The sequence below is a fragment of the Pristiophorus japonicus genome, chromosome 8 (assembly GCF_044704955.1).
Source record: "Pristiophorus japonicus isolate sPriJap1 chromosome 8, sPriJap1.hap1, whole genome shotgun sequence".
NCBI classification, from domain to species: Eukaryota; Metazoa; Chordata; class Chondrichthyes; family Pristiophoridae; genus Pristiophorus; species Pristiophorus japonicus.
The window spans coordinates 228967851-228987007 of NC_091984.1; the positions used below are offsets into that span (position 1 = coordinate 228967851).

Genomic DNA, 19157 nt, shown 5'->3' on the forward strand with positions numbered 1-19157 from the left:
AAGCAGGAATGGGGTACTGAAGTTGCATGTTCAGCCATGAACTCATTGAATGGAGGTGCAGGCTCGAATGGCCTACTCCTGCACCTATTTTCTATATTCCTAATGAATCATATTTACAGATACATGTGGAAATGTTAAAAGTAAAAAAATAAATACTTACATTTATCTAGCGCCTTTCACGACCTCAAGGATGTCCCATAGCGCTTTACAACCAATGAAGAACTTTTGGGAGTGCAGTCACTGTTGTAATGTTGGGGCCAATTTGCGCACAGCAAGCTCCCACAAACAGCAATGTGATAATGACCAGATAATCTGCTTTACTGGATTACTAGTCCAGTTCGTTAGATATATTCAAGAGGGAGTTAGATATGGCCCTTACGGCTAAAGGGATCAAGGGGTATGAAGAGAAAGCAGGAAAAGGATACTGAGGTGAATGATCAGCCATGATCTTATTGAATGGCGGTGCAGGGCTCGAAGGGTCGAATGGCCTGCCCCTGCACCTATTTTCTATGTTTCTCTATAAATATTGGGAGAACTCCCTTACTGTGGTGGGATTTGAACTACAGGTCTCTGGATTACTAGTCCAGTAACTTAACCACTATACTACCATACCCCTATTCCTACGTTGATTTATTTCCCCTGAGACTTATTCGCTTGTTCATATTTTCCCCTGTTCTACCCCCTCTCTCACGCTGGGAAACAGATCTGTGGCTGATTGCCAGAATCTCACCCGAGTGCCAGTTTGTGAGTGTTGGCAGGACATTCGACCATGGGGGCGGGGGGGGACATCACAGGCGAGCCCAATCCTCTCCCCACCTGAGGTGTGCGCACTCCATGACTGATTGGTGGATGATGATCAGGAGCCGGAAGCCTGCCTGACTGTTTTGCCACCCTAGCCACGGTGGCATTGAGGCTAACTGTAGCACCCCACCCACTGAGGTCAGCTAACTGAGCACAGACTAGGGATTGGAATAGGTTCCGAGAACGTTGGAAGAGCAAGAGACCGACCATGGACCATTGCTATGGTCTCAGCAACCATTGAATGAATAATTATCTCACTGCAGCGATCTAACATCAACTGTAGGATTTGTCTGGAGCAAGAATTGCTTTGGTACCAAGTGATGTGAATGCATCGGTAAAGATCCCCTTGCTTAATATTTCTAGATTCTTATTTTCAATGTGTTCCCGATTTCATTAGAAAAATTGTCGGAGGAAAAGATCACCAATATCAATATACCCAGTGACCTGAAGAATTTTCAAACCCCGACCCTTTAGACACTTCTTAGCCCTTTTGGTTTTTAAAAAAATGCTATCTCTGTGACCTGCATGCTGATTTTCTGGTAATTCTGCACTTCCAACAATCAATGCCCTTTCTGATCATGCGCCCCGAACTCATTCTTCATACCAGCAGCCTCTTAGTACTGTGTGTGTGTGTGTGTGTGTGTGTGTGCATATGAGCAGTGTGTGTGTGCATATGCGCAGTGAGTGTGTGTGTGCGTGCGTGTGTGCATACGCGCAGTGTGCATGTGTGTGTGCGCGCGTATGCATGTGTGCGAGTGTCTGCGCGTGCGCATGCATGTGTGTGCATGTGTCTGTGCGCGCATGTGCGCGCGCATGTGTGTGCATGTGTCAGTGAGTGTGTGTGTGGGCTTGTGTGCAAACTGTGTTGCGCATGTGTGTTGCACGTGTATGCATGTGCATGTGAGTGCACATGCATGTGCGCTTCTGTGTGTGTGTGTATGCATGCACCTTACTCTGCTGTGAAACTGCCCATTGTCCATGAATGGAGCGGGAGTAATTCATGTATGCACACACTGTCATGTAGCGCATGGCTAGGAGATGCTATACTAAGTGTATTTGGGTTGTAGTGGAGGGATTGGATACACTGCTGCCAATCCATTCTGCTGTATGTGATCAACATCTGATCATAAAGAAATTAATCTGACTCCCTCCTTCACATGAAGGAAAGGTACGAAATTCTACCCTGATTTTGAAAGTAGATTATTTGGGCTATTAAAGCATTCTGACTGGATAAACTCTCAGTACATGGTCCTCTTTTCCATTTCCTTCCCAATTTTCTCCCCATTTCTCCTTGCCTGTCCAGAATTAGGGCTCACGGGATTGGGGGTAATATACTCGCATGGATTGAGGATTGGTTAATGGACAGAAAATAGAGAGTAGGAATAAACGGGTCATTTTCGGGTTGGCAGCCGCAAGGATCGGTGCTTGGGCCTCAATGATTTGGATGAGGGGACCAAATGTAATAATTCCACGTCTGCTGGTAATACAAAGCTAGGTGGGAATTTAAGTTGTGAGGAGGATGCAAAGAGGCTTCAAGGGGATATAGACAGCCTAAGTGAATGGGCAAGAAGGTGGCAAATGGAATATCATGTGGAGAAATATGAAATTATCCACGTTGGTAGGAAAAATAGAACAACAGTATTTTTTAAATGGTGCGAGATTGGGAAGAGCTGGTGTTCAGAGGGACCTGGGTGTCCTTGTACACGAATCACTAAAAGTTAACGTGCAGGTATAGCAAACAATTAAGAGAGCAAATGGCATGTTGGCCTTTACTACAAGAGGATTTGAGTACAAGAGTAAATATGTCTTACTGCAATTATGTAGGGTCCTGGTGAGACCATGCCTAGAGTATTGTGTGCCGTTTTGGTCTCCTTACCTAAGGAAGGATATACTTGCCATTGAGGGAGTGTAACGAAGGTTCACCAGACTGATTCCTGGGATGGGGGATTGTCCTATGAGGAGAGATTGAGCAGACTAGGTCTATATTCTCTAGAGTTTAGAAGAATGAGAGGTGATCTCATTGAAACATACAAAATTCTTACAGGGCTACTAGACAGGGTAGATGCAGGGAGGATGTTTCCCCTGGCTGGAGAGTCTAGAACCAGGGGTCACAGTCTCAGAATAAAGGATCGGCCATTTAGGACTGAGATGAGGAGAAACTTCTTCACTCAGAGGGTGGTGAATCTTTGGAATTCTCTACCCCTGAGAGCTGTGGATGCTCAGTCGTTGAGTATATTCGATAGATTTTTGGATATTAAGGGAATCAAGGGATATGGGGATAGTGCAGGAAAGTGGAATTGAGGTAGAAGATCAGCCATGATCTTATTGAATGGCAGAGCAGGCTCAAGGGGCCGAATGGCCCACTTCTGCTCCTATTTCTTATGCTCTTATGTATGGAATAAGACAGCATAGAAAGAGACCAAATCACTCATCGTGCTTGAGTCTGATTCGACAGGCCTGAACCCAAATTCTATTTCGAGGCATGGTGGACGTCAGTTAACCAACACTGCCCTTGGTCCACGGAGGAAATAAATCAGCTGGTGCAGGCGATTTTGATGACTGACCAGCGACTCCCTGTAGAAAGTGTGAGTGAGTGTGTGAATGAGCGTGTCTCGACATCAGGTAAGGGCCAGCTGAGGCTCAGCCGTGATGTTGCTTACCGATGAATAGCCTGCGAGCATGTCCAGGCTCTCAAAGTAAACATGGGCATTTGGGGCCTGTACATCAGGATGAGTCAACTGTATTTAGTGTCAGCTTGGCTCAGTGTCTCTGGGTCAGACAGCTAGGGGGCGAAGGTCGTGGGTTCAAGCCCCTCTCCAGGGCTTCAACGCATAATCTCGGCTGACACTTCAGTGCCGTACTGAGGAGGCACTACATTGCTCAAGGGCCTTTCAGATGGGACGTCAAACCAAGTAAGTGCGTGTAAAAGATTCCATGATGCTGCTCAAAAAATAGCGGGGGAGTTCTGCCAGTGTGCCGGGGCATATTTATCCCTCACTTAACCTCACCAAGACAGCTTAACTGGACATTCATCACATGTGTTGCAAGCGAGACCGTTCTGTCCAAGTCTGCTGACAACATTGACTAAAGTTATAAAGTACCTGATACTATAAAGCATTTTGGGGTGTCTTGATGATGTGAAAGGCACTACATAAATGCAAGGTCTCTTTCCTTTAGGAGGGAGGAGATAAATTGGGATCCAAATAAAAATTCTATGATCTGCAACCACTGTTGTACGGAGAAAATAGCCAATCATAAGAACATAAGAAATAGGAGCAGGAGTAGGCCATACAGCCCCTCGAGCCTGCTCCGCCATTTAATACGATCATGGCTAATCCAATCATCGACTCAGGTCCACTTCCCTGCCCGCTCCCCATAACCCCTTTATTCCCTGATCGGTTAAGAAACTGTCTATCTCTGTCTTAAATTTATTCAACAGCTTCCACAGCTCACTGGGGCAGAGAATTCCACAGATTTACGACCCTCAGAGAGAAGAAATTCCTCCTCATCTCAGTTTTAAATGGGCGGCCCCTTATTCTAAGATCATGCCCTCTAGTTCTAGTCTCCATTATCAATGGAAACATCCTCTCTGCATCCACCTTGTCAAGCCCCCTCATAATCTTATACGTCGGTCGTTTTTTCCTGTACGTGTTCGCTATTAATAACACGTCTTAGACCGCCATGTCTGATCCTGATCTCTGTCTGTAGTACAAGTTTATTTCTGGTCACTATCTGTTTCTAACAAAGCGGCTTCCATCTGGGACATCTCCCTTCCCCCACCAGACTTGAGATGTGGCAGATTGTCCTGTCATGCTCTTAATCATTATAACACACTAAACTATGAAAATGGCAGCGCTAAAATGTCAACAAGTCTCATTGGGGTTGTTGGCTCCACCAATGGGAATGGAAGTTTTCACACTGAGCCACGGCAGGAGTTACTTTGTCATCACTCGCTTTAATTCCAGAAGTGGATCAGCATTATTTGAATTTTTTGACATGTGGGTAGCGCTCTCATGCCTTTGAGTCAGAAGGTTGTGGGTTCAAGTCCCACTCCAGGGACTTGTGCACATAAATCTGGTCTGACGCTCCCAGTGCAGTGCTGAGGGAGCGCCGCACTGTCGGAGGTGCCAGCTTTCGGATGAGACGTTAAACCGAGGCCCCGTCTGCTCTCTCAGGTGGACGTAAAAAATCCCATGGCGCTATTTCGAAGAAGAGCAAGGGAGTTATCCCCGGTGTCCTGGCCAATATTTATCCCTCAATCAACATAACAAAAACAGATTATCTGGTCATTGTGATATTGCTGTTTGTGGGAGCTTGCTGTGCAATATTGGCTGCTGCGTTTCCTACATTACCACAGTGACTACACTTCAAAAAAGTATTTAATTGGCTGGAAAGCGCTTTGAGGCGCCTGGTGGTTGTGAAATGCGCTATATAAATGTAAGTCTTTTTTAAACAACAACTTATATTTATATAGGGTCTTTAATGTAGTAAAACGTCCCAGAGCGCTTCACAGGAGTATTGTAAATCTAAATTTGACACTAAGCCACATAAGGAGATGTTAGGACAGATGACCAGAAGCTTGGTCAAAGAGGTAGATTTTAAGGATTGTCTTAAAGGAGGAGAAAGAGAGAGAGGTGGAGAGGCAGAGAGCCTAGGTAACAGAAGGCACGGCCACCAATGGTTGAGCAAGTAAAATCACAGATGCTCGAGAGGGCAGAATTGGAGGAGCACAGAGATATCCCGGGGGGGCTGTGGGGCTGGAGGAGATTACAGAGAAAGGGAGGGGTGAGGCCATGGAGGGATTTGAAAGGAAGGATGATAATTTTGAAATCGAGGCATTGTTTAACCGGGAGCCGATGTAGGTCAGTGAGCACAGGGGTGATGGGTGAGCGGGACTTGGTGCGAGTTAGGACACAGGCAGCCGAGTTTTGGATCACCTCGAGTTTACGTAGGGTAGAATGTGGGAGGCCAACCAGGAGTGCGTTGGAATCGTCAAGTCTAGAGGTAACAAAGGCACGGATGAGGGTTTCAGCAGCGGATGCACTGAGCCAAGGGCAGAGACGGGCGATGTTAAGGAGGTGGAAATAGGAGGTCTTAGTTATGCTGCAGATATGTGTTAAAAGTTCATTTCAGGGTCAAATATATCACCAAGGTTGTGAACAGTCTTAACAGCGAGGAGAAGAAAATTGGATGGGGAGGATTGCACGCGGGTTACAGAACATTCTGGAATATCCTTCCATTAATAAAAATGCCGGAAAATCAGGCGGGCTCCATTGCTAGCATTAAACCATGTCACCTTATTGTTCCACTCTGCAGTCTGCCCAGCCAATACCTGAAGCCCAGGTGGTAAAGTCAGAAATCTACGCCCTCAAATTTGGGAAAGGTTAGATTTGGGCAGATCCTTAACAACAACTTGTATTTCTGTATTAAAACATCCCGATGCACTTCACAGGAGCGATTATCAAACAAAATTTGACACTGAGCCACAAAAGGAGATATTCGACTAGGTGTTTGGTCAAAGAGCTTGGTTTTAAGGAGCATCATAAAAGAGGAGAGAGAGAGCTAGAATGACAGGAGGGTATCCCAGAATTCAGGGCCGAGGCAGCTGAAGGAACGGCCACCAATGGTGGAGCGATGAAAATTGGGGATGCACGCGAGGCCAGAATTGGAGGAGCGCAGAGCTCTCGGAGGGTTGTAGGGCTGGAGGAGCTAGGGAGGGGCGAGGCCACGGAGAGATTTGAAACAAGGGTAAAAAGAGTGTAGGGACTATCCTTTGTTCAAAGTCCTCCTCCATCTGTTTAACTCTAAATATATTTCTTGACATTTAAAATAAAAAGCTCCCTACCCGATAGAGATCATTGAGAAAAGGTGACTAACATCCACGTTAGTTAGGCCATAACTTGAGACTGATTGAGAGACACCCAATACCAGCAAAGAATGCTACTATCTAAGTATGCTGTTGACTCGGCTTTGCTTCCCTTTGCATCATATGTCAGTTCTCTCAGAATTGTTTAATTCGTTCCTGGGATGCGGGCATCGCTGGCAAGGCCAGCATTTATTGCCCATCCCTAATTGCCCCTTGAGAAGGTGGTGGTGAGCCGCCTTCTTGAACCGCTGCAGTCCGTGTGGTGAAGGTGCTCCCACAGTGCTGTTAGGGAGGGAGTTCCAGGATTTTAACCCAGCGATGATGAAGGAACGGCCGATATATTTCCAAGTCAGGATGGCGTGTGACTTGGAGGGGAACGTGGAGGTGGTGGTGTTCCCATGCTGCCCTTATCCTTCTGGGTGGTCGAGGTCGTGGGTTTGGGAGGTGCTGCTGAAGAAGCCTTGGTGAGTTGCCGCAGTGCATCTTGTAGATGGTACACACTGCAGCCACGGTGCGCCGGTGGTGGAGGGAGTGAATGTTGAATGGGGGGCCGATTAAATGGGCTGCTTTGTCCTGGATGGTGTCGAGCTTCGTGAGTGTTGTTGGAGTTGCACTCATCCAGGCAAGTGGAGAGTATTCCATCACACTGCTGACTTGTGGTGGAAAGGCTTGGGGGATCAAACAATGAATGCGTAATTATTCTTTCCAGACAACCGTTGCATGGACAGACGTTTTCTGCCCGCTCGCTCGAAGTACCTTGTGGCCTTGGCCAGCTTTCCAGGAGCAGGGAACACTTGGGGTCGTCACCTCATGGAACTCACCACAGGCTATTACACCGGCAGCTATTACTTCGATGGCTCACTCTACAACAAAGGTAGGACCCTCGGTAAAGGGAAATAACCTCAGGGACATTCTTCCTGGGATGGGAACGGAGGTTGTGTTTAAAAGGTTCAAGGGCCTAAAATAGTCTCTTGAAGTTGTTCTGTGTTAAATAAATGGAACCTGTATTTTCATTGTCACTGTGATGCAGAATGGAAGATAAGTTAGTTCTTCAATATGCAAGTACATTCTTGCTGTTCAATCATACCTTCAAACTAGTGAAGAAAATTGTTTAATTGGTGAAGAAATTGGCTGAGGTTTTGTGCTTAAAAACGGTGCCCAGTCTCGGTGTGTGAAGAGAGCTGTGCAAGTCACCGGTTCGCCCACAAATATCCAGTTCTGGTCATCTCCCAGCCATCCTTTGCAAGTCAATCGAAGATTTGTTAGCTTCCTCAGTCACAGCAAAGGATTCTCAGCTAATTTTCAAAGTATAGGTGGGGAAACCACCATAATGGAATCGTCCCAATTGAATTGATAGTCTTCGTGTTCTTACCGTTCCTGAGAGGAAGTGGAGCACAATCTCCCGCGCTCCACATCCGTTAGGGGCGGGTCCCGGGGCGCTACTGGAGCGAAATGTTCAGCGCTACACAAACGCTCGGATCGCGCTGACGTGCTTCAATGCCCCCTCCCCTTTGATTAATGGGGAGGGGGCCACTGCGCACTCTGCACGGCCGCTGATGGCCTCCCCTGGCCCAGCGGGGCAGCGTGGGACCCGGGTCGGCAGCCTGGCACCCGAGGCGCTTTAATCACCAGCCCGAGACTGGGCGTCGGGCAGCTTCGCGACTGGGGTCGGAATGGGAGCGGGGGTGAGGGGATCGCCGCGCACGGTGACGACGTCATCGCCGGTTGCACGGTGGCCCGGGGCGCTAACCGCGGGGCGTGGCGCTGCCGTGGCAGCTCCTCCGCATTACTAGTGGCCAATTTCCCGGGGGGGGGGGTCGGTAACGCCCCCCTCCCCCGGGAGAAAACTGTCTCGCACCTCCCCCCCCCCCCCCGCCCCTCTCCCCCAGGGGCCCCTAACAGGTGAATGTTGTGCTTATCAAAATAAATGAAAGGTGTCAGCGTTGGAGAGCAAAACACATTTAGCAACCCACTATCGATACTGAGCATTCGCAGGTCAAGTACGACACAGCCAACTACATCGCAAAGCTCCAGCAGGGTACATTGCTAAATTAAAGCAGCTCGAAGCACAATGCTAATTGACTCCTAGAATAGAGCCATCTAGTGTACAAACGTAAGAATTACCTGTACCTATCGATAATTTAGCAAAATAATGATGTCTGATTGCACTTCCTGTCTGCACAATCTTACTTCCTGTTCCCACATATTCTCTCACAATTATAAATTCTAGTCCATATTTAGAATGGAACCTGCCGAGGTAATTCCACCCTCCCACCACTGCTGGTGCTGTAGCACCTGAGTTTTGCATCCAACAGCTCCTCAATCTGTGCTCCACCCAACTCTACTTCCCAAGTTACTGCAAGTCTTGCTATTTAATTATAATATAAAATCTCAAAGAATTACAGCGAATTAAAGACCGAATGTAGGACCTCAAAATGGAACTGACTGTCAGCGGCATACCTTTAACCCCACTTCACCTCAAGGCCTCTAATCATTGGAATTCAGAAGAATGAGAGGTGATCTTATCGAAACGTATAAGATTATGAGGGGGCTTGACAAGGTGGATGCAGATAGGATGTTTCCACTGATGGGGGAGACTAGAACTAGAGGGCACAATTTTAGAATAAGGGGCTGCCTATTTAAAACTGAAATGAGGAGGAATTTCTTCTCTCAGAGGGTTGTAAATCTGTGGAATTCGCTGCCTTAGAGAGCTGTGGAAGCTGGGTCACTGAATATATTTAAGACAGAAATAGACAGTTTCTTAACCGATAAGATAGTAAGGGGTTATGGGGAGCGGGCAGGGAAGTGGACCTGAGTCCATGATTGGATCATCCATGATTGAATTAAATGGTGAAGCAGGCTCGAGGGGCCATATGACCTTCTCCTGCTTCTATTTCTTATGTTCTTAAGTAATACGACATTCAGTCGCTTCTCCCTGTGTACACTGCCCAAGGTGATCAATATTTGTATATTTAGCACCAGCCATTGTAAAGGCTGGAGAGTAGTGATTGAATTGGCATGTAGGGCCGGATATTGGTTCCTATAAATCAAAGTGTTCATAACAACAACAACGTTTATTTATGTAGCGCCTTTAACGTAGTAAAATGTCCCAAGGCACTTCACAATGGCAATATCGGACAAAACAGATAAGCCACAGAAGAAACATAGAAACATAGAAAATAGGAGCAGGAGTAGGCCATTCGGCCCTTCGAGCCTGCACCACCATTCAATATGATCATGGCTGATCAATTAGGCAGAAATTAAGCAGATGATCAAAAACTTGTTTAAAGAGGTAGGTTTTAAGGAGCATCTTAAGAAAGAGAGGCAGAGAGGCGGAGAGGTTTAGGGAGGGAATTCCAGAGCTTAAAATATTCAAATACAGCCTGGCTTCTCACACTATAAAAGAATGAAATCGAGGAGACTCTGCCCCTATAATGTGTTTACTCCCCAACTTCAGAAACGTTCGATAGGAGCGGGCTGAGTCCCCGAGAGTGGCTAACATATCTACACATAGAAGGTAGGCAGATCATTAGGGGTCGTGTCACACAGTCACTGCGGTTCCCCCGCAGTTAATTTGACCACCTTTGCAAATCGGAGAGGAATTTCCCATTGTTTTTGCCTAAGGATTTTTCCCTCTTTTTTTTTTTGCCTTTCCCAGGACATTGCATGACTGCATGGAGTAATGTGTTTGCTTCTTGGGTTCTTTGCTTAAGAATTCATAGCAACTCATTGCTATTAAGAACTAGTTGGTTTATTAACAAAGGTTTAACAATCACACTACACATTACCAGTTCATCCACCAGGCTCACAACTGCATACCTCATCGTGGATAACCGAGACCCAACTGGTCGAGGTTTTATTGAGTCACTCACAATGCAACAACTCGACAAACCAGTCAGCATACTCACAGGTGCACAAAATTACACATGGGTTGGGGTGCGGGATGCAGAGTGATGGTATGCAGAAGTTACACCTTGCCAGGATAGGAGAACTCCATGGATCAACAATCTTTACTCGTCTTTTATTGTCTGTTTGTAATATTGTATCCCTCCATGGCCACGCCTCTCCCTATCTCTGTAACCTCCTCCAACCCTACAACCCTCTGAGATCTCTGCACTTCTCTAATTCTGGCCTCTTGTGCATCACTGATTTCAATCGATCCACCATTGGTGGCCGTGCCTTCAGCTGCCTGTGCCCTAAGCTCGGGGATTCCCTCCTTAAACCTCTCTACTGCTCCGCCTCTCTCTTTCCTCCTTTAAAACGCTCCTTAAAACCGACCTCTTTGACCAAGCTGTCGTAATATCTTGTTATGTGGCTTGGTGTCAAATTTTGTTTGATAACACTCCTCGCTCCTCTGAAGTGTCTCGAGACATTTCACTATGTTAAAAGTGCGATGTAAACGCAATTTGTTGTTGTAAGTGCCCTGACTGTGCCGATGTAAATGATCTCAGCTGAACGAGATTTTGCAACTGTTCGTGCTAGATCTGTACATTCGCAGAGAACTGGCACCGTCACAAACTCATTGCATTTAGCATCCTACAGCAAATAGAAGGGAAACATTTTCATCCCAAATATGCGTGCTGTTTATATTTGGCAAATAAAAAGACCAGTTTGCTCACCCATTGCTCCATCCCAATTCCTCTGCTCCCTTTCCCCATGTGTTGCCTTCTACTGCAGTATACACTCGTTACCTGATTAAGTTGGGGGGGGAGGGGGGCGGTCCATTTTGTTCCACCTCAGATACTGGCTATTATTTGAGCAAGAAGGGGCAAGGGCCTTTGCAAGGAGATGTTAATGCTGTTAGTCACGGAAAAAATTCAATGTAGCTGAATCGAATCGCGATGCACTCAGGCGTACTGAAGATGCATTCGAGTGAAAGTGAACGCAGTGTTCCAGTTCACCTGTAATCGAGTGTATAAAACAGCGTTACAGTCAAATTGACGCGAAGACTCCGGCAATAATTTTCTATTCTTTAGCCCTTACACAGAAGCAAAGTGCGCCTCAGAGACCCACGGAAACGCACCTGCAGTTGATAAAGCACCGAGGCACCCACTTTCCATCCAACTTGGTCCAAATGCTGATTGTTCAAGGGCGTTCGGACCTAAACTGAGCACGGATCTCTGTTTGCAATCAATTTGGCATCTCCTCCAGTTCTTTGTCGCTGAATATGTGGCACTAGAAAAAAGTGAACGCCTGATTTTATTTGAACAAAACATTATTTGCCCGACGCTATTTGAACTACGCAGTAAATTTCCATTCACTCTTTGAAGTGTCAACATGTTTCAATTTGCCTGTTACTATTTGTCTGTTGGCGGGTGTATTCCCACGGGAGCTTTCTGTGTATTTTGCTCGGCCCCTCAGCATTGCAGTCTAATATTAGCTTGTGTAAAATATAAAACAGGTTTGCCATTTGCCTGCTCGGCTTCTAAACACAAAACTGCAACCTGCAGGGCCATGGGGAAAAGAGTAGAGGGACTGGGGCGAATTAGATAGCTCTTTCAAAGAGCTGGCTCCCCACAATGGGCCGAATGTCCTCCTGTGCTGTGTGATTCTATGAATTCCTGTAGGACTCTTTCACCTTTTAGAGGGCTTGAGAATAGTCGTAGTGTTCCCTGACAGCCATCCTGTCTGACAGCCGCTGATTCGTTGTAAAGCAGTGATTAATCCAGGGGTCCTTCCTCATCAAAACGGTTCAGTACCACACCAGGCAGTGCCTTAACCAGATCAGCTATCAGGGGGAGCTCATCAAGAAAATGGAAAGACTTGCATTTATATTGTACGCTTCTCCTCAGGCAGTCCCCCGAAGGCGAGGATGACTTGCTTCCACACTAAAATGAGTTCTCAGGTGATTGATGAGACCAATTCAGGACCTACAGTCTCTGTCACAGGTGGGGCAGACGGTAGTTGGAGGGACGGGTGGGGTGGGGGGCTTGGGTTTGCCGCGCGCTCCTCCCGCTGTTTGCGCTTGGCTTCCGCGTGCTCCCGGCGAAGAGCCTCGAGGTGCTCGGCGGCTTCCCGGATGCTCCTCCTCCACTTTGAGCAGTCTTGGGCCAGGGATTCCCAAGAGTTGGTGAAGATGTTACATTTCTTATTAAGGAGGCTTTGAGGGTGCGCTTGAAGCGTTTTCTCTGCCCTCCCTGGGGCTCGCTCACCATGACGTAGCTCGGAGTGCTTGTTTCGGGAGTCTCGTATTGGGCATGCGGACAATGGTCCATTGGAGCTGATCGAGCGTGGTCAATGCATGACCACCGGACATCTCAAAGCACTATATAGCATAGTCACTGTTGTAATGTAGGAAACGCGGCAGTCAATTTGCACACAGCAAACTCCCACAAGCAGCGATCTGATAATGACCAGACAATCTGTTGTAGTGATATTGATTGAGGGATAAATATTGGCCCCAGGACACCAGGCATAACTCCTCTGATCTTCTTCGAAATAGTTCCATGGGATTGGGCAGATAGGGCCTCGGTTTAATGTCAGCACCTCTGACAGTGCAGCGCTCCCTCGGCACTGCACTGGAGTGAGCAAGGTTGTCCAAAGGTACGCATCGGTCGCGGTGATAGGTTGGTGTCTACACACGTGATACGAGCATATCATTCAAGACTCCTTTGGGAAGCCCAAGCTGACTCGTATGTTCCCTGAAAATTATGAAAATGGGGGAGTCATCAGTAAAACAGTCAAAATGAAGCAATCATGTAGCAAATTATTAACAATGGCGATCAATGTCACCTTTATAACTTTGATTTGTTTGTATGCTTAGAAATTTGCAGCCATGTTTTTTTCTTAGGCCGTAGTTCATTCCCTGCTCTTTATGCAGCTGTCTTTCTATTTTTTAGCCTCTTACTAACATGTTGATATTAGAATCATAGAAAATTACACACAGCGTGAGGCTACTCGGCCCATCGTGTTCGTGCTAGTCGACCAAGAGCTACCCAGCCTAATCCCACTTTCCAGCTCTCGGTCCGTAGCCCTGCAGGTTACATCACTTCAGGTGCACATCCAAGTACTTTTTAAATGTGGTGAGGGTTTCTGCCTCTTTTCAGACAGTGAGTTCCAGACCCCCACCACCCTCTGGGTGAAATGTTGTTTTCCTCATCTCTCCTCGAAACCTCACCCCCAATTACTTTAACTCTTTGCCCCCTGGTTATTGACCCCTCTGCTAAGGGAAATAGGTCCTTCCAATCCACTCTATCCAAGCCCCTCATAGTTTTATGCACCTCAATTAGATCTCCCCTCAGCCTTCTCTGTTCCAAAGAAAACAACCCAGCCTATCCAATCTTTCTTCATAGCCAAAATTCTCCAGTCCTGGCAACATCCTCGTAAATCTCCTTTTCGGAAATTAGGAACAATAAGGTGCAATATTTCCACAACACAGACTGCACAGTAACTGTCTCTGTAATGAAAAGACAGACTTGCATTTATATAGTGCCTTTCACAACCCAAAGTGCTTTAAACAATCAAACAAGTACTTTTTAAAGTTTAGTCTGAAATGTTGGAAACGCAGCAGCCAAAGTGTACACAGCACGGTCCTATAAACAGTAATGTAATCATGACCAGATTGTCTGAACATCAGAATTAGGAGCAGGAGTAGGCCATTCAGCCATTCCAGCCTGCTCCACTATTCAATAAGATCATGACTGATTTTCTGCATCAGTTCCACTTTCCTGCATTATCCCATAATATGCAAAAATCTATCAATCTCTGTTTTGAATATTATCAACTAGATATATACACTGAAGTGGGATTTGAACCAACAGCCTTCAGACTCAGAGTGCTACCCACTGAGCGACAGCTGATAATTAGCTCTTAAAGTTAGCATTTTTGGTAATTTTGGCTTGACTATTGCAACACATTCCTGGCAGGCCTCCCACATTCTACCCTACGTAAACCAGAGGTGATCCAAAACTCGGCTGCCTGTGTCCTAACTCGCACCAAGTCCCGCTCACCCATCACCCCTGTGTTCGCTGACCTACATTGGCTTCTGGTTAAACAATGCCTCGATTTCAAAATTATCATCCTTGTTTTCAAATCCCTTCATGGCCTCGCCCGCCCTATCTCTGTAATCTCCTTCAACCCCTCAAACCCCCGAGGTGTCTGCGCTCCTCTAACTCTGCCCTCTTGAGCATTCCTGATTATAATCGCTCCACCATTGGTGGCCATGCCTTCAGCTGCCTGGGCCCCATTCTCTGGAACTCCCTCCCTAAACCTCCCCGCCTCTCTACCTCTCTTTCCTCCTTTAAGACACTCCTTAAAACCTACCTCTTTGACCAAGCTTTTGGTCGCCTGCCCTAGTTTCTCCTTCTGTGGCTTGATGTCAATTTTTTTGTCTCATAACACTGCTGTGAAGCGCCTTGGGGATGATTTACAATGTTAAAGGCGCTTATATAAATACAGGTTGTTTTCGTATGTTTGTCAATGACCAAATTGTTTTATTTCCCAATACGAAACCTCCTTACCTAAGGAAGGATATACTTGCCATTGAAGGAGTGCAACAAAGGTTCACCATACTGATTCCTGGGATGAGGGTATTGTCCTATGAGAAGAGATTGAGCAGACTAGGCCTGTATTCTCCAGAGTTTAGAAGAATGAGAGATGATCTCATTGGAACATACAAAATTCTGATAGGGCTAGACGGGGTAGATGCAGAGAGGATGATTCCTCTGGCTGGAGAGTCTAGAACCAGGGGTCATAGTCTCAGAATAAGGGGTCAGCCATTTAGGACTGAGATGAGGAGAAACCTCTTCACTCAGACGGTGGTGAGTCTTTGGAATTCTCTACCCCAGAGGGCTGTGGAGGCTCAGTCATTGAATATATTCAAGACAGATATGGATAGTTATTTGGATATTAAGGGAATCAAGGGATATGAGGAAAGTGCAGGAAGGTGGAGTTGAGGTAGAAGATCAGCCATGATCTCATTGAATGGCGGAGCAGGCTTGAGGGGCCGAATGGCCTGCTCTTTCTCCTAATAATTATGTTCTTCTGTTATGTTATGAGACATCGCTGTTTCATAAAGTTGTGTTTGAATTGGTGTTGTATCCTGACTGTGGCCCATCAAATTTGAAACACAAGAGATCTTTTCTTTTTACAGTAAAGGTTTCTTTTGCAGTGAGAATGTCACCAGTGCAGTGCTGTGACCTTGACAAGGTCATGTGGTTGAGAAGTATGCCAATGAGATCAAAGACAAATGCAGCATCATTAAGTCAGGCCAAAGAACTTAAAATGAACAATCACACACTGTAAACTGGAAGAGTGATATGAACTTTAAAGCAAGCCTCATTGGAGAAAAAGTAGCAGTAACAATGGATCAGTTACACTGAAGAACTCCCAGACAGGACACGTCCCGATTTACAGATGAATGGGCAGGGAAGTAGAGGACCTAATCATACAGTCACTGATTTGATCACCCCTGCAATTCCTTGACTGATTGCTTCTTTTATGAAGACAGAGGCAGGAGAGGTTGAGGTGATGCCAAGAAGCAAGGCCTAGCAATATCGACAAGAGAGAAAGCCTCCTAGGTCATCCAAAACTCTGCTGCCCCGTGTCCTAACTCGCACCAAGTCCCGATCACCCATCACCTCCTGGCTCCCGAGTTAAGCAACGCCTCGATTTTAAAATTCTCAAGCTTGTTTTCAAATTTCTCCATGCCCTTGCCCATCATAAGAACATAAGAAATCGGAGCAGGAGTTGGCCATTTGGCCCTTCGAGCCTGCTCCGCTATTCAGTAAGGTCATGCCTGATCTGATCTTGGCCTCGCCGCTCCTTATCCCCTCCAGCCCTACAACCCCCCGAGATGTCTGCACTCCTCCAATTCTGACCTCTTGCGCATTCCAGATTTTATTCACTCCGCCATTCCTCTTAACTCGGTTTTAAATTGGCTCCTCCGTATTTTGAGGCTGTGCCCCCTCGTTCTAGTCTCCCCGACCAGTGGAAACAACCTCTCCGCCTCTATCTTGTCTATCCCTTTCATGATTTTAAATGTTTCTATAAGATCACCCCTCATCCTTCTGAACTCCAATGAGTAAAGACCCAGTCTACTCAATCTATCATCATAAGGTAACCCCCTCATTTCCGGAATCAACCTAGTGAATCGTCTCTGTACCTCTTCCAAAGCTAGTATATCCTTCCTTAAGTAAGGTGACCAAAACTGCACACAGTACTCCAGGTGCGGCCTTACCAATACCCTATACAGTTGCAGCAGGACCTCCCTGCTTTTGTATTCCATCCCTCTCGCAATGAAGGCCAACATTCCATTCGCCTTCCTGATTACCTGCTGCACCTGCAAACTAACCTTTTGGGATTCATGCACAAGGACCCCCAGGTCCCTCTGCACCTCAGCATGTTGTAATTTCTCCCCATTCAAATAATATTCCCTTTTACTGTTTTTTTTCCCAAGGTGGATGACCTCACACTTTCCGACATTGTATTCCATCTGCCAAACCTTAGCCCATTCGCTTAACCTATCTAAATCTCCTTGCAGCCTCTCTGAGTCCTCTACACAACCTGCTTTCCCACTAATCTTAGTGTCATCTGCAAATTTTGTTGCACTACACTCTGTCCCCTCTTCCAGGTCATCTATGTATATTGTAAACAGTTGTGGTCCCAGCACCGATCCCTGTGGCACACCACTAACCACCGATTTCCAACCCGAAAAGGACCCATTTATCCCGACTCTCTGCTTTCTGTTAGCCAGCCAATTCTCTATCCATGCTAATACATTTCCTCTGACGCCGCGTACCTCTATCTTCTGCAGTAACCTTTTGTGTGGCACCTTATCGAATGCCTTTTGGAAATCTAAATACACCACATCCATCGGTACACCTCTATCCACCATGCTCGTTATATCCTCAAAGAATTTCAGTAAATTAGTTAAACATGATTTCCCCTTCATGAATCCATGTTGCGTCTGCTTGATTGCACTATTCCTATCTAGATGTCCCGCTATTTCTTCCTTAATGATAGTTTCAAGCATTTTCCCCACTACAGATGTTAAACTAACCGGCCTATAGTTACCTGCCTTTTGCCTGCCCCCTTTTTTAAACAGAGGTGTTACATTAGCTGCTTTCCAATCCGCTGGTACCTCCCCAGAGTCCAGAGAATTTTGGTAGATTATAACGAATGCATCTGCCCTAATATGAGATGAGGAGAACTATTTTTGTGCAGGGAGTTATTATGATCTGGAATGCACTGCCGGAAAGGGTGGGTGGCAGCGGGCTCAATAGTGATAACGTTCAAAAGGAAATTTGGATAAATACTCGAAGGGGAGAAATTTGCAGGGCTAGGGGGAAAGTGCGGGGGGAGTGGGATTAATTTCAAAGAGCCAGCACCAGCACAGTGGGCTAAATAGCCTCCGTCTGTACTGTATCATTCTATGAAGGGAAAATCGAGCGGGGTGTATAATGGACCAACTGATCATCTGCGCTCCGTTTACAACCACAGCAGAAAGTTAAAATTAAACCAGCCAAGTTTCAGCAGAATCTGATGAATCACACCCAGCTGAATCAGCAGGTGGAGAGAATGAAAAAGAAAAGAAAGACTTGCATTTATATAGCGCCTTTCACCACCAACGCCTCAAAGCGCTTTACAGCCAATGAATTACTTTTGAAGTGTACTCACTGCTGTAATGTGGGAAACGTGGCAGCCAATTTGCACACAGCAAGCTCCCACAAGCAGCATTGTGACCATGACCAGATAATCTGTATTTTGCTGTGTTGATTGAGGGATAAATATTGGCCAGGACACCGGGGATAACTCCCCTGCTCTTCTTCGAAATAGTGCCGTGGGGTCCTGTATGTCCACCTGAGAGAGCAGACGGGGCCTCGGTTTAACGTCTCATCCAAAAGATGGCACCTCCGACAGTGCGGCGCTCCCTCAGCACTGCGCTGGACTGTCAGCCTAGATTTATGATGCTCAACTCCCTGAGCATCATAAGGTTCCCATTGGACCATTGTAAGGAAAGCCGAGGAATTCTCTATGAAGAATATGCAGCCAGGGTCATCTTTAGTATTGAAATACTCCATTTTGAATGAGTTAGGCTTTAATGAAGCGATTGGAAAATCTCTGGATTAAAGCAGGATGCCCAGTAAGTTAGCTCTTCTGAACTGTAAATAAATGAATTTCAACCAACCGGATGAATCAGATAAAAGGACTAGTTCCACAGAGCACCCGAGGCAAAGCAGCCTTGGTTTCTGAGTCTGCTGCTGAATGAATATCTTCCGACAAGGAAAAATGGTGAGCAAGAAGAGATTGTAAGTGTTGGTCAACAAAGAGATTCTGAATGTCTCTCTATATCGTGTCATATTTATAGTGGCTCAGCGAGTAGCACCCTCACCTTTGAGTCAGAAGGTTGTGGGTTCAAGTCCCCCACCAGGAACATGGGCACATAAAAGAATCCAAACTGACGCTCCAGTACAGTGCTGAGGGAGCCCTGCTCTGTCTTTTGGAAGACATGTTAAACCGAGGCCCCGTCTGCCCTCTCAGGTGCATGTAA

The 19157-nt window shown here is 46.4% G+C and overlaps 1 protein-coding gene across 1 annotated transcript in view; it reads left to right on the forward strand.

Moving 5' to 3' along the window:
* wscd2 (WSC domain containing 2) overlaps nt 1-19157 on the forward strand; it is a 370410-nt gene that overhangs the window by 260732 nt on the left and 90521 nt on the right. The window contains exon 6 of the mRNA XM_070888043.1: nt 7377-7541. Within this exon, the coding sequence (XP_070744144.1) occupies nt 7377-7541 (165 nt within the window). The remainder of the gene's footprint in view (nt 1-7376; nt 7542-19157) is intronic.